Here is a 16,634-nt window from a genome sequence, read left to right as displayed (position 1 = left end):
AACATTTTAATAAAATTATCTTTACAACAAATAAGGAGTTTATGGCATTATTTTACTTTTTGTGTATTGTTTCCTCTTAGCTCTCTTGAGTTACAACTGGTATATTGCTAACTGCTCAAATGCAATAGGTTGTGTTCTGATAAATTCACACACCTTGGAAACAATCACCAAATAAGGAACGTATCTATCGCTAACAATTCTACATTTCTGCCTTTACTAGCTTCCTTTCTTATAGTCACATGGCATTCTTATATTACAATTATTCAAACATCGCCTCTTAATTTCAGCCATGGAAGCTTGTCAAAAATAATGTAGCTGATGAGTGGCAGAGATAGGACCCAATCCTCAGGTCCTAGTACTCCCATGAGCCTTTGCTCCCAGCCTTCCCATGAGCTGTTTCTACATGATGATAACTATCCCTCACTTCTTCCAGATGTGTACTTTCTGAAACATAATGCAACTCTTGGTATGGTAGAGGCTCTGCCATCTGGTCCCCAGGGTTGAAGCCCTTGGTATGGTAGATGCTCTGACGTCTGCCCTACAGGGTCCCTCCACGTTTTGTCTTCTGCTGGGCTTTGAGTAGTGATTTCTCTCTGGAGCGCACTGGTAAGTCCTCCAGAGTGGAGACTCTGTGACAAGTTGAGGTCACTTCTGAGTTCCTGCCCCTTTAGGTGCCCAGAAATATAACAAAAGTGATTCAGATTTCAGATCCTTAGGTCTCTCCTTGGTTGCCTTCAAACTTAATTTGGGGACTAGGTAAAGACTTTTACATAACAAAGGCAATGCTGCTGGTCTTTTATGGGTTTGAGGCAGGGTTTGGTGGGCATTTGGATCTGCCTTCTGCTTTTGATGATCACTGACCTTCCTTACCTATGCCTGCAAAAAGTCAGAGTTGGAGAGATGTCCCTGGTTGTCACCCAGAAACTCACAGGAGAGCAAGGTCTTGTCTTTCCTTATCTAGTTATGTAATTCTTCCCTTGCTTAATGTCAATCATAGTGTCTCTGGGAGGTCCCCATTGCTAGGTTGGGAGTTCGTGAGAACTACAATGGAGTTGGTTATGGCAAGAACAGGATTAGATGATGGGGACCTCTTGCGGAGCGTGTCCTTTTTTGTTTGTTTGTTTGATTTTGTTTTTGTTTTTGTTCTTTTGAGACAGGGTTTCTTAGTAGCTATGGAGCCAGTCCTGGAACTAGCTGTGTAGCCCACACTGGCCTCAAACTCACAGAGATCCGCCCCCCCCCCCCCCCCCCCCCGTGCTGGGATTAAAGGTGTGCGCCACCACCAATTGGTGTGGAGAGTGTCTTAAATGGATCTTGCTCTAGTGTTGGAAATGAGTTGTCCCAGTTTATATTCCACTTCTAAATTTGGTCCCTGCGGATTCTCTCATCCTCACCGTGGATCCATGGACCTTTGGTTCCTGCTGATCCCAGTTCGCCTGGGTTGGTGATCTTAGCGGAGTCTACGAGATCCTGACCCACCCCGTCCCCCTTCGCTGCCTCCACGTTCCTCTCCCCGCCCATCCTCTGGCAGCCCCGTTCGTGGGTCGTGATGTACTGCAGCTGATGTTCTCGGCTCACAGAAGGGCCTGGGACCAGAGTACGCAGAGGCCTCTGGGGTCAGCACTGGGCTGGTTTGGCAGGATTGTGGGGAAGGAGTCTCATGGAGTATCAGTTTCCAGTGTTTGGCTGGAGCTGCATCCCATTCGCTCTTGTCTCTCTAGAGGGGGGACGTGGTCTTGGGAAGCCACATGCAATCTTTGGATAACAACAAGAAGACATAAACAATCTGTATATTCTCACCAGGAGTCTGCAAAAGCGGCCAGGAAGCTGGAGAGAGGTGGCCGGGGTGGGGGGCCAGTCTACCTTACTTTTAAACCCTGTTCTTGTACCTTGGGTGACTGATATCTTGCAGGGAAGGGTTCAGGGTGGCCTGAGCTGATGGGTAATGTGGAAAGACCCCAGTGCCAGGTAACATGAGCTTCTACCCTGATTCTGCTCCTACCTAGCTGTATCTAAACCCAACCAATTCAGCCTATGGGGCTTAATGTCTTCAGTTGCTCCTGAGAGAATGTTTGTCAGGGATCTTTGGAGGTCTCTCTGACTCCAGAGTTTTGTGGCCACATGGATTCTCTCTGCTGCAATCTGTGTTTATGTTTCAATAGCAGGCTTCTGGGTCCAGGAGCTAGCAGCATGGCTGTGTTCAATAGCATCATGACCATCTAAGGTTTGACATGTAAGCATACCCCAAACTTGTACATTATGAGGCTCTTTTATTTCTTAGGCTATCCCTGATTCTTCTACTTAATGCTGTAATGTACTTATTAGCCCATGAAGCAGTATGCTCCCAAATATATACAATTTAAGTTCAGTTTAGGTTGGGTTTCATGAGTACTGGGGTATTTGCCAGTGCTTCTAGCAGAAGGGACGGAGATCTACATATGCAATGGGCACCAGAGCTTCTCAGAAATGGAAAAGCCCCCTAGGGTTCTTACAAGGCCCCAGAGCAGGTGGAAGCTTGAATGACTAGTTGCTGACATAAGAGAAACATTCAGGAAATATATGTAAGGGCAATCGAATTATATCGCCCAAACAATTAGATTTGTACTGTGTTGGCCAAAGGACACCAATTGCTTTGTGGGCTGTGGTTGCCTGTTTTCGAGAGTAGTCACAGGACTAAAATACAACAGTCTATATTTATGGATATTGAAACCAAAGAAAATATTTGATGAACATTTGCTATATGCCAGGCACTATGGTGGCTTTGAGAAAAGAACAATCAATATGGTGTGTTCTTTGTCTTCATGAAGCTGTTGTTCTAGACCGAAGGGCAGCACTTAACACTGTGATGACTGCAGGGGTGAGAGCGGAACTATGAAGGGTGAGTTATACAGGTCAAAGCGAGAGACCAAATGTAACCCAGGGACACAGGAAGAGCTCCTGGGGCAGAGGTGCTCAAGCTGAGCCCCACGTAGGAGTTGACTGGGCCTGAGAGAGAGGATAACTTAGAGGTGAGAAGATTGAGCAGAAGAAACTTCTGAGATGGGAAGATGGCTGGATGGTGAAGCTTCGAGGTGGAAGTTGGGTGGAACAGTTGGACATCAATGAATAGGGCTGTGTGGTAGAGTAGGGGAGGAGGAGGAAGCCTGGTACCTTAGATTAGGACTCCTTTAACTTTCTTCACCAGTGACCCCGTTTTACTCAAGAAATTTTATGTGATCTCAGTGATCTCAAATACACAGGTATATGAAATAGATGTATTTCATGTATTTATTTTAAAAGTCTGTTGATCTATCTATCTGTCTATCATCTATGTATCATCTATCTATCTATCATCTATCTATCTATCTATCTATCTATCTATCTATCTATCTATCTATCATCTATCTATCTATCTATCTATCTATCTATCTATCTATCTTTCTATCTAGTTTTACCATTCATTAAAGACAAAAGCAATTTTACATACTAATGAGATGAATATGATTGTTCATTTTACATAAAATATTAAATCTCAGGTGCATATTTGATACTGAAGGGCACAGAAAAATATCTTCAACATTTTTCAGTATTTTGGTTTTATAGTCATTGATGTTGAGAACTTTACTTCATATAAATATGTGGTATAAAATAACAGAAGTAAATTTAAGATCATTTTAAGAATTACTGGAAACTCTGTCTTGATCCAAAGTCAAAATTCATTTAATGGTTTGTAAATGAAGCTCACTCAGCCATTTTTAAAATTATACATACTAACACAGTTCAATCTATAGATGTACTAATTTAATTCTTTATAGGCTGAGTGTAATATTAAAGTGCTTTGTTTTTCCATGATGAAACCATTCTGTTTATGTAAAAACAGAAAATTGTGTATATAGAGAGAAAACACTTCTTCCCACAAACCAAATCAAGCCAACCAACCAACCCAGCAGCCAAACAGGAGTCTCCAGTCCCAGTGAAGTGACTTCAGAAGCACCCGTTGGCACTGTATGGTAACATATGGCCAAAGTGTACACGCTATGTGCTTGGAGCCAAGGCTTTGGTGAACTTCCGTGGTACATCTCAGATGAATATTGCCAGAAACACCTCAGTCTTATTACCTGCTTAATTTTGAATTAATTTTTGGCCGTTGTGCATTCAGAAACTTTTTACTGTTGAACACATTTTTTTTTTTATAACTCTTGCTCTCAGTCAAGCTACCCCCACATCCAGTCATACCACACAGTGTGGGGTCCACATCCCACAGTGTGGAAAGTTGTGTTTTTCTTGCCTACTTTGTGAATCCAGCTCTTTGTTTTGTGCTAAGTTGTGAACACATTTGGGGAGCTAACTCACAAAAGTTCAAAGAGACTGATAACCTTTGGTGGGAAGATTCATCGCCTAGGGTTTCTTACACTGTCTCTCTCCTCTGCTGACAACTGCATTCTGTGTTTCAGTGCACTTGACAGGAACTTTAATGCTAACTGTCTGGCTGGATTTGGAGATCCTCCAGACAAAACTTTTAGGTATAAAATCTTTTAGGGATGGGTAAGATGGGGAATGTATTATCTTTATGTTAAATTTCATGTGAGGATCTGAAAGTAGTGTGTTCGAACCCTTCTCTCAAATTCAGCAGATACTGTCTATCTTGAGTCTATAAGTTCCTTTGTGGCACAAGGGGTATCTTAAAAACCCTGTAGATAATTTTTAAAGTACAAGGCCCAACAGAAACAGGATTTCTGATTCACAATTTTAATCTAACAGAAACCAGTTTTCCCTCATCGGCAACTCACTATTTTGTGCAATGCTGTGCTAAGGGCCTGAGGAATATAAAAGAAGAACTGGATACAGTCCCTGCAGCTAAGAAGCAGGCTTGCTGTACGAGTGGAGCCTGGTAAAACTGATGTTCATGGAACATTCTACAAGACACACTAGAAGATACTTTATCCCAAATTTTTAATGTTTTGAACTATTTCTCTCTCTCTCTCTCTCTCTCTCTCTCTCTCTCTCTCTCTCTCTCTCTCTCTCTCTCTCTCTCTCTCTCTCTCTCGGAAACCGAGGCTTACTTGCTTAAGTAACTTACTGGCCAGGGTTCCCACAGCTGTAAAATCTAGGTTCAAATCTTTGTCTGTTGGAATCAGAAGCTCCAAGTTCCTCCTGTTCTTCTACTCTGCCTCCAAAGAGAGCAGAACAGATAGCACCTGGGACCAGAGAACAGGAAACATCTTTTTTGTTATTGTGTTTTAGCTTACTGTCTGTTAACCTCCAATTTTAAATCCTCTTGCTAGTAAGACAGAGGTTGGCCCATGGTTTTCATGTTTTTCTTCAGAAGATGCAATGAGGCACACTTCACATCAGCTTGCATCAGCCCGGGTGCTCTTCTTTTATGGGAAGGTAGCATTTTGTGACATGAAAAGATCACGACAACTGGCCGTTCACTCAGCAAAACCATATCCCAGCTTTGACTTTCATTTCAAGCAAGTTTTATTTACAGACAATGGAAAGGCAGAATACTTTGCTGCAGAAAGTTAGCATCCCTAGTGAGAAACAGTCTTGCCTCGGTTGGTGTAAGATTGGGCTGTCATGGGCAGAGCGTCTAAAATCATAATGGCCAAACATTTTGTCTTTCCCATAAAGATGCAGGGGACAACCCTAGACCCAGATTCTCTTTTAATTTTTTGATATTGCTGGTCTGGACTTTGACCTCAAGGTCTTAGTTATAAGGCCGTATCCAGGCAACAGAGATGGAGAGGGAAGAAGATGAAGAGTCAAAGGTACCTATTGTCTTTGAAGAAGGTTGCTGGAAGCTGCTTCGTAACACATTCATCATGTTGGCCAGCAATTACCCAAATTCTGGGAACGCCTCGCTGCAAAGGACATATAGTCTTGATCCTAGAGGACCATCTGCTCGGTGAAAAATGAAGAAAATGAGGATGGCTGTCTGGGGACAGCTAATAGTCTGCCACCACTGCCGTGGAATTTGGCCTTTGCTCCCCCAACCCTTTCTTAAACTTTGAACATCTGTACCCACTTAGTGGACATTTGGCACGAGCCCAAGACACAATGTCTCAATAAAGTTAAAAAGACATTTGTCTCAATTCAGAAATAAAGACAAAGCATAGGATATTAAAATTAATGATGTCTTGATTTCATCTAAGCGTGAGGGATGATGCCGCTTGTCACCTTTCATCGACAACATCTTTTCCGGGGCCACGAAAGAGAGCTGAGGCTACAGAAGGCCACCTTGCAGATGGTTCCTTTTCTTATTGTTGAATTTCACTGAGCAAAAGCTCAAGTTACAGTTAGAAAGAGCAGCAAGTGATCGATGGTACTGTCTCGTCACCCTGGCTATTCCAACCAGAGGCAGGAAGTGGAAACTTGGGAGATTCTTACCAAAGGACACTCCCATAGCTGTGGCAGAACTGCGCTGCACGTGGGAGCCGGGGGGGGGGGGTGGAGTGTCCATCAGAGGGCGGTCACTAGATTCCTTTTGTGCCTTCTGATTTGATCGTGTAGTGATTGGTAGGTGGTTTCAGTCAATAGCAATGCTTGTCTCTCTCACCACTGAGTGGAGAAAAACCATCAAGGAGAGTGAACACTTCTGGGTTTTGAAAATTATTTTTATTATATTTAGTTCTTTTCATAACATTGGGTAAATAAATCACTTGAGTCTTCCTTGCTTGGTTTCCATGACTATTAAATAGAGACAATCATCACACCTGCCTTTCTGGAGTATTCCTCATTCTTCTGCCTTAACGCTGGGGACCTTTCATTCCTGAAGTGTTAGGTTCTGGAAACCTGAATTATTGAAGGTGTGTGTGTGTGTGTGTGTGTGTGTGTGTGTGTGTGTGTGTGTGTGTGTGTGTGAGAGAGAGTCATCATGTAAGAATACGTATTCTTCCTTTGTATCATGAGAGCTCTAAAATATCTGTCTTCATTTCAGAGATGTGTGAACACCTTCATAGTCCAAGAGGGAAGCAGCCCCTGGCATAGGACTGCTGGTCTCCCTGGCACACTGGAAAGTCACCGTCAAGGCTATAGGTTCATGGCTTTCACTGTTATCTTTACCCCAAACCAAGATTATAGAGCACAGTTCCCTGTAAATGAATCTGGGGAATGAATTTCACTGGACACCCGCATATGCAGACTGCACACGGAGTTCCTGTCTTCTCAGCGTGACCCCGCATTCCTTGCCTCACAAAAGTGTGTTTGGTCAGGAAAACCCTCCTCTCCTCTAGGGCATGGGTATCCAGGAGTGAATGGAAGCTGTTCCCAACCAGCATTTCTGGAGAGAAGGGCTAGAGCCTGGGTCTTAATCTACCTCAATGGCTTTATCCCAATACAGACGGTACATCTGCTGCCTCATCTGCTTCTTCCCACCGTGGTACAAAGGTTCCATGTAGTTTCCAATAGTCATTTGGTGAAAAAATCCACAACCAACATGTTCATTTTCTCTCTGCACAAAGTATTTGTGACTATTTTTTTTTAAATTTATTTTAAAGGTATCACAAACAGTGGCATCTTTGCCAGGTTTTACTACTCAGTTTTCATCCTCTTTCATTCTTTGGTGACAAAATCTGTTAGAATTTACTTTTATTCAAAGATGAGGGTGAATCTCTGGGACAATCTGACAAGTATTTATTTCAGACATGGCGACCATGGCCAAGCAGGTGGCTGACTTGCCTCTTTCTCCCGTGTTCATCACTGCACGTCTGTTCCTTTGAGTGATATCCACGGGCAGTGTGCTTGCTTGTCCTGGGATGCAGACGCACATTGTGCTCACGCTGGGCCACGTATAGGGTTGATGGGTTGATATTATTTTGAGTGGGGCATTTAAAGCACCGTGGTCTCTGTCACTTGCCCTTAGGTTTGCGTGGTCACTTGTGATCTGAGACAAGCATCCAGCACAATCCTAGAGGAGGAGCACAGATTTCATCAGTGAGCAATAAAGCCTGTGGCTGGAGACAAGCCGAGAAGTTGGTGCCTTGAATCCCCACCGACCAACTGTTAATGCATTAGTGCAGTTTCTATGGAAATCATAATTGTATAATTTTCAAATCTGTTTATAAAATTATTTTATTTCCCCCATGAACCCACCAGCCTCCATGGACTATACTTTGGGAACACAGACACTTTGGAACCAGAGCATATCTGGAACAGAATAGATACATTGGGTACGAGTGTGTGACATTGGCTCCAAAGGACATTTAAAAGGGACAAAAGTCCCAAACTGAAGGAACAGGAACTCTGGGCTTCTAGAGCTGGGAACTGAGAATTTTCGCTGTATTCTTACAAGTGTTTCTATTTCTTTTCCCTTTGTATCTTGCAGAGCAAAAGCCAGGGATCTGTCTTTGTCCGGATCCACGCCCCGTGGCAGGTGCTGGCCAGGGAAGCAGAATTCTTGAAGATCAAAGTCCCCACCAAGAAAGTATGCACTTGTTTCTCCTGGATTCGGGGTCTCCTGAGGGCTGGATGCTTGCGGATGATTTGGGAACTGGGCCATGTGGATGTGGCTTTCATGGAGTTGAAGGCAAACTTGTCTCCCCAGGGATCCTAATTATGTGGCTAGGAGGTGGGTGGGACAGAGAAGAGCTGGTGTCCCTCTGTCTGTCTGCCTGTCTGTCTGTCAGACTTCCATGCTGTCTGGAAAGCCAAACATCTCATCTTTATTTATTTTTTCTGTTGCACCGCCTTTTTCTGTTGCTCCTGAAGTTCTAGACCCATCAGGCATTTCTCTGTGTTGAACCTGGCAATGGGATCAGGCCACACGCTGTGCTAAGCCAGGGATGTGGGGGAGAAAACAGCACAAAGACGCTATGGGCATACTATTGTGGCCGGAGTGGTGGCTTTTGCTCTTCCAGAAGTTAGGAGGTTCTCCACATGTGAGGAGACTGGAACCATGTAGGCGATGTTTTCACAAGCTCGGTGCCAGTGTCTCACCTGGAGATCGCAGTTTGCTCGGTTGGTATGGAATGAGGCTCGGGAACCAGTGCTGTGGAAAAGTCATTCCCTGGAGGTTGTGCTGTGTGGGCTGGGTGCCTCACAGCGTAGATGGTGTGGGAGGTAGTTTTCAATTAGAACAGCGTATGCACAATTTAAAAATCTCCCCAGTGAATTCTCCACCTCTCCTCGTGTCTCTTTGTACAACAAAATTCAGCAAAACAGCTCCCCAGAGAAGAGAATTATTTGTTCCCAAACTTTCCGTTCTTTTTCCTCACGCATTTTAGGGAAAGGAGTGGGGCTGACGTACTTGCATAGGCGGTGGTTGTGTTAACCCTGAGTGGTGCTCTATGGGTAAGACCTCCCGTTTGTTGCTGTCTCTGCCTCACGCGGTGTTGTTTCACAGGTAGCGACTTACCTTTGCACAGATCCTGATTCTCACTCTAACAACCATTTCTACCTCCAGGTCAGGAGCAGAACTCCTGCATCTGCTGCCTCTTGGTGCTGTCATCCCTGCCTCCCCATCTCATCCTCAGTATTGACAATATCCTTAGAGTGATGAACACCAACTTACATTGTTAACTGTGCTAACAATATAATAGCTGTGCACAGTCTTCACTGCCGACAGGTCTCCTGCCTGTCAAAAATCATGCATTTAATGCTAGCATGAGTCTGAGACTTTAGGAATTCTCCAAAAACAAGAATAGAATCTGTACATTTTTTTCTTATGATTTATTAAACCGGAGTAACAAATGTCAATCAAATAATAAGCAACGTGGAGATGAGAATCACCTATAAGGTTTTTTTGATAAAACATAAATTTGGAGGAGTCATATGTTTGATTATTTTATTATTTGTTTATTTTTATTTATATACTTATTTGGAGCACTGAGAGTCTTTCTGTGTAGTCCAGGCTGGCCTCAGTCTTGCACGCCTCCTGTCTCAACTGCCTAAGTACTACGACGATATTTGTGTACTACTGTGCCCAGTTTCTTACACTGATGGTTTTCCCATATGGCTGTGTTCTTGATCCTCTGGTTTAGTTTGCTTATTTCTAATCCTATTGTTACGAATCCATGTGCCATCTCTGTTCTGGGATGCCACGCTTCCCAGCCAATGTCTGCCTGGTCTCTTAGCAATACAACCCATGTTTCAATCTTTTAGTCTTCCTGGTAGGATCCTAACTCGCCCAACCCCCTTCACCTCTCTTTCGCTTTCTCCAATATGTTCTTGTCCTTTTTCTTTGGTTCATTTGAATAGCAGATACTGTTTTCACCCCATTCTACCTGTGCCATGGTCTCTGTTTCCATCTCTGCTATCTGGTCTTTGGGAAGAAGGTGAGCAAATCTCTAGTATCCATTCTTGAGTGGCAGGAGAGTCTATCGTGGCAAGCCTTGTAGCAGAGAACCTAAAGTGTTGGAGAACTGTATGCCGTCATCTGCATCCCCAGCACACCGCTTGGCTTTCTTGGCTCTCCTCCCAGTCTCCCTTCTCCCTCACACCTTCCATCCACCACCCACCTTGCTCTCTCTTTCTCTGTTCTTTGCGTCATCAACCACTTCTCCGCACCGCTTGTGTTGTTGCCCTCTCTGCCTCCTCATGCCCAGGCAGCCTCCTGCTAGCCTTGCTTGCTATCCCTTGTCTCTGCTTCGTCCTTGCCCAGCTTTGTAGCATAGCTCTTCATCAGTGACAAACCTGAGTCCTGAGCTGCAGCTCCCATACATTAGCCATTTAGAACTCATCATGTGCTGTACAGTTAGGGCTTGAGTTTGTAATGAGTTGAGCTGGATGAGCCATTTTATAAGCATTCATCTTGGGGCTTCTTCCCTTTCCACGTTGACAGCACAAGGCATTAGGCATTATGTTGGATAAGTCCCAAGAACAGGCATGGAGCCTGGGTGTTCTACTCATTTAATGTCCGATTTGAGAGTGTTGCTTCTTCTTCAGGGCCTCTGTTTCCCTGCCTATGATTCAGACATAATCTTACCCACTGTCATTGCTTAGCAGGTGATTTTAAGAACTTGGCTCGTAATGGGTGGTGTGGAAATGGAAGAGTTTGTTGTTGTGTCCATTTCTTGAACTATTTTTCTGAGTGTTCTCAATTCCTGGCATACCCCAGTCAGCTTCCTTCCTGATCTGATGTTCAGTCAGCATGGATGCAGCTCCTGGGGTATGAAGTCTTCGGAGAGCCCTGAGGCCACAGAGCAGCCCAAGCCCTTGGGAGCTGTGGACAGGGTCGGGGCAGCAGGAAGCATACACCTACCCAAACAGAAGGCAGCCATCGGAGGCTGAGTACATTGTAGGCAATCTGCAGAACACGTCTCTGCCTGGAAAGTTGGGGGTCTAAGTGAGGCTGTGACCACTCCTTCAGGCTGTGCAGGGACCAGAAAAACACTTTCCCTAACCCGGTAGTTCTGGGTCCCAGACTCCGCACAGGTGGAAGGTTCTGGCATCCTTCTGTGTGCTCAGCCACATGGCCCCTGCTGTTCTCCATATTCATAGCATTCGGGGGCCTTGTAGTTGGCCTCACAGGGGGTCGTATAAGCAGAGAGGAGGCTATAACTTGTGCTGGGTAGGATACATGTGTTTGCAAAAATTAATCAGAGACTCTGATCCCAGGACTGGAGGTAGATTAAACCCACTTCCTGCAGTGAGGGAGGGCTGTGGATTAGGGAGGATGAGACATGGCTGTCTGTGGAGGAGCACTACTCTTTTGAAAACTGGGTTTGGAAAAGTGACTAAAATGAGAATAAGCCACACTAGCAGAGAGTCACGGCCTGTAGGTGGTGGGAACGTGAGGCACGGTTTAGGATCAGTTGAGCATCTTCCGGGTTGGCGATGGCTTGGATCATAACCCAGTAAGGTCCAGAGGGACTAGAAAGATGTGGAGGAAGTCATGAAGTTGAGATCTCAAACCTGCACAGATCCAGTGTGATGTGTCCAGGGACTCAGAGTCCTGAGCACAGATATTAACTGGGAGGGGGGGGGAATCTTGGAAGGAAGCATTTGTTTTCCAAAAACAACAACAGAAGGGCCTGCATTTTGTGAGGGACACTCCACAGGCACACCCGGGAGGGAGTAGGAAGGCTGGTCTCTGGTCCTGAAAGGTCTAGGGAGATTTGAGATGGGTGACTTAGGGGCAGATGCTATAGCCCTTCTGTTTACTATGAAGATGATCTTTCTAGATCAGGGTCCACATCTATGCTCCTCACCTCCGCTTGCTTGTGAGCAATACTCCCTTTCTCAGCCCTGGCATTCACATTTCCCAAGCCTCCAGCAGAGAAAAGGCAGAGGATAGGTGTGCGTGTGTGTGTGTGTATGTGTGTCAGCTGGGGCTTTTAAAAGGAATGTTCTTGCTCACAAAATCATATTAACACAGCCCGAGAGGAAACATAGCTGGGACGGGTAGTGCCACTTTTGCCTGCTCCATCAGCACTTTAGTGGCTGTTGCTAGCAGATTGACTGGTATTAATGGTACCATTTGCTACCCCCAGGGTCCCATAAAGACATCAGATTAAGTGTCCCTTGCATGTAAGTAGATATTGTTTGAGCAGGTCACACCTTTTTATCAAAGCAAGGTTAGAGATCTTCACGTCTCGCAAACGTGAGTCGCACTGCCGTGGAGGACTGGTGTGGGGATCAGCAAGTGTCTGAAAACGTCCGGCACAGGGCTGCATGGCTCCCACAGTAACTGCCATCATTGAGGCTGCGGCTGCTGCATGTTTCACAGCCATGCATCTCAGGCTGCATGGTTGGCACTGGCTCGGGTTCTTCTCTGCTCCTTCCCTTTCCTCCCCTTTCATGGCCAGCATCTGCAGCATTGGGGGACACGGGCCCAGTCCATCCACTCACCTAGGGAGCCAGCAGCCCGGATGCAGAGTCTGTGGAGAGGCAAGAAGAGATGACCGTTAGACTGTGCACTGGGGAGGGGAATACTGATTCCTAGGGAGCAGGGGGAAGCAACATGATGGGTCCACGTGTACGCTCTGCTGTGCCTTGATTGGGGAGGCTTGTGGGAAGATGGTTAGACTTGCCATTCAGCAGGGCTAGCCGGGGGAGCCCATTCTGGGGGAAGCAGCCATGTGACAGGTGTAACTAAGGAAGGCCTGAGCTCTATGCTAGGCTCTGTCTCAGGCATGCTTCTATTGTCTTCTTCTCAAAATGAAATCTGAGTTGGAGACTAATAAAGAAAAGTCCCCAAATGATTCCTTTTATGAAAAGACAGATAAAAAGGCCTGTGCAGTCTGGGGCGAGTAGGGAAATGCAGGAGAAATAAAGATGATAGAAACTGAAAGTAAAGGTGTCAGACGCAGGTCAGACAGAATTTCATGCCGAGCTTCCTGGTAGGCAGAGCAACAGGAACTGTGGCTCTTGGCAGCTGCAGGAATAAACTGATTTGTGGGGTGAGAAGGACAAACTCTTTTCTATTACAAAGTATAACTTTCTTTAAAGGTGCTCAACCACATAGAGATCAGTTCCAAGTTCACATATAAGGCTAGAATGTTTTTTTAAAGACTTTTTTTGCTTGTTTTTTGAGACAAGGTTTCTTTGTGTAACAAACAGTTCTAGCTATTCTGGAACTAGCTCTTGTAGATCAGGCTGGCCTTGAATTCACAGAGATCCGCCTGCCTCTGCCTCCTGAGTGCTGGGATTAAAGGTGTGTGCCACCACCGCCTGACTAAAAAAGACTTTCATACATTAAACATTTTAAAATTATGTATGTGTGTGCACTTGTGTGTGTGTGTGTGTGTGTTTGTGTGTGTGTGTGTGTGTGTGTGTGTTTGTGTGTGTGTGTGTGTGTGTGTGTGTATGCACATGTGAATCTGTGAAGGCTAGAAGAGGATGTCAGATACCCTGGTGCTAGAGTTGCAGGTGTTTGTGAGTTATCCAACATGGATGCTGGGAACTGAACTTAGGTCCCCTAGAAGAGTATCAAGCATTCTTAACTGCTGAACCATCTCTCTATAGCTCTTGTCATAATCTTTTTTTTTTTTATTTTTCTAGACAGGGTTTCTCTATAGTTTTGGAGCCTGTCCTGGAACTAGCTCTTGTAGACCAGGCTGGTCTCCAACTCACAGAGATCCACCTGCCTCTGCCTCCCAAGTGCTGGGATTAAAGGCGTGGGCCACCACCGCCCGGCATAATCTTTTATTTATAAAAAAACATAATATTTTTATTACTTCTTTGAGAATTTTATACAATATATGTCTTTGTTGCTGTTCTATTGCTATGAAGAGGCACTGTGGCCAAGGCAACTCTTCTAAAGAAAGCATTTAATTAGGGGCTTGCTTCCAGCTTCACGGGCTTACTCTGGTCATCATGGTGGAAAGCACTGGAGCAGCAACTTTGAGCTTTGCAATCCACAGACAGCAGGAAGACAGTCAGGTGGACACCCTCCCCCACAGCTTGGAATGGGCTTTTAAAACCTCAAAGCCCAACCCCAATGATACACCTACTCCAACAAGTCAACACCTCCTAATCTTTCTAATCCTTTCAATCAGTTCCACTCTGGTGACAAAGCTTTCAAATGAGGGCCATTCCCATTCAAATCACCTCACTGTATTTTGATCAGATTCACCCCTCTCACTCCTTGTCCTAACTTCTCCAGAATTCACTCCCTTCTATCCACTTCCTCAACTTTGTGTGCCCCTCCTCTTTTAAAATAACCTGTCCAGTCCAGCTTGTGCTTCCCATACACTTATGCATTGGATTAGCTTCCTGGGGCCACATCCTTAAAGAAACCTGACTTTCCCTCCCTTCAAAGCCATCAGCCATCCACAGCTCCTCAATCAGTGGTGAAGCCTTGTCAATGCCCCTCCCCATGTTGACTGGCTTGACCACGAGCAGCTGCTGCCGTGGGTTCATGACTGCAATGGCTCTGTCATGTGCAGAAGACTCTGTTCCCCTCCAGTCCTTTCTGACCTTTGGCTTTCATAATAATTTCCCCCTCTTCTGCTATGCTCTCTGAACCTTCTGCATATGGGGGTGTATGTGGGGTGATGTAGCTATCCCTAGGATGATCTTTATGGGGACATTTCTTATACTGAATTTGGATAAAAATGGAGGATTTAATGTTAATATGTAGCTCAGGGAAGGGCTGTACTGCAAAATAATTTATGCAAATTTTCTGATGAGCTAATGACTCAAAGGTTAGATAGTCAGAGATGCAATTGACCCCAACAGAGCCCATATTTTGAAGTATTCATGTTTACAAGACAGCATTTATTAAAGGATGATCCCTCCCCCTTTCCCTAGCAGAGATCACATAAATTCCATCAACATTTCATGATTTGTGTGAGAAAATAAAGCTAAACTGATATCCCAATTAAAAACCAAAGCAGCCTGACATTTTAATTAGCCTGAGTACCCCTCAGAAGGAAAGAATTGATTGCATTAAGCTTTGTAGATTTTTGGGAATTGTCCTTAGGTGCTTGTCATTGCCTCTCTAGGGCCCTGGTTTGGCTAGCTGACTTCATCTCCAGGATGTGTTCAACCCTACTCCCAACTCATAGTCTCTGTCCTGCTTTGGAGACCATGCTTGTCTGGCAACATATAGTCTCTTGTTTCTCAGATATTCAGGTATGAATGTTAGCAGGGGCTCTATAGTAAAACAAAGAGAGAGAGAGGAGAAGGGGGTACACTATAAGGCAGTTATGAAGGCTGTGGAGACCCAAGATCTACAGTCAGCGAGCTGGATACCCTGGAGCCAATTGTGGAGCTCGATCCTGAAAATCAGGAAAATATAAGGCATGAATACCAACCTGAAAGTTGGCATTGTAAAGACCGCAAAAATGGACATTTAGTCCAATTCTGAAGAAGAAGAAAATGATTGAAAACCTAGCTTAAAGCACTCAGGCAGCAGGAACCCCTTCATTTGTGGGAGGGACTCCCTTTCTGATCTCTTCAGACCACATTAAGGAGGGCAACCTGCTATGTATACTCCGTCTACTGAATCAAATCCTCATCACATCCCCAAGGGTTCCTCAAATTTATGTCCACAATACTGACTAAATGTCTGAATACCCATATATTGTGGGACAATTGTTTTACCCTGTAAAGATTTGTTTCTTGTACTTGTTTAACAAAATGCTGATTGGCCAGTAGCCAGGCAGAATGTATAGGTGGGATGACCAGGCAGAAGTACAGGCAGGACAACGAGAACATGAGAATTCTGGAAAAAGGGAAGCTCAGTCTGCAGTCATCATCCAGACAGAGGAAGCAAGATGTGATTGCCTTGCTGAAAAAGGTACCAAGTCACGTGGCTAACATAGACAAAAATTATGGGCTAATGTAAGTTATAAGAGTTAATAAGAAGCCTGAGCTAATAGGCCAAGCAGTTTATAATTAATGTAAGCCTCTATGTGTTTATTTGGAGTTAAACAGATGTGGAACCTGGTGGGATAGAAACCTCTGTCAACACCCATTTATCAGTCCAGGTGGCACATGAAATGAACCATCCCAAGAGCTGTATTTTAAATCCCTTTGGAGTTAGATCTTTGCAATTGAACGAGTACTAGGATAGAAAAAGTGTACAAGTCCTGGCTTTGGACTATGTGAACATGGGCCACTGGGAAAATGGGTCTCTGTGGATGTTATTAACCAAAGATTTAGGAAAAGGTCACTCTGGATCCAGCGTGAGCCCTAAGTCCAATGTGCTTAGGAGAGAAAGGCACAAGGAGATTTGGCACAGAGGTCCTCAGGGGCTAGGGCTACAAGAG

At 44.8% G+C, this 16,634-nt stretch overlaps 1 protein-coding gene across 2 annotated transcripts in view; it reads left to right on the top strand.

Moving 5' to 3' along the window:
* Positions 1-16,634, top strand: part of Ano2 (anoctamin 2) — a 362,201-nt gene that overhangs the window by 84,325 nt on the left and 261,242 nt on the right. For both annotated transcript variants that reach the window (XM_075981962.1, XM_075981963.1), the window contains one exon: positions 8,306-8,404. In XM_075981962.1, the coding sequence (XP_075838077.1) occupies positions 8,306-8,404 (99 nt within the window). The remainder of the gene's footprint in view (positions 1-8,305; positions 8,405-16,634) is intronic.

The sequence above is a fragment of the Microtus pennsylvanicus genome, chromosome 8, assembly GCF_037038515.1.
Source record: "Microtus pennsylvanicus isolate mMicPen1 chromosome 8, mMicPen1.hap1, whole genome shotgun sequence".
Lineage (NCBI taxonomy): Eukaryota > Metazoa > Chordata > Mammalia > Rodentia > Cricetidae > Microtus > Microtus pennsylvanicus.
This window is presented reverse-complemented; position numbering and strand designations above follow the sequence as displayed.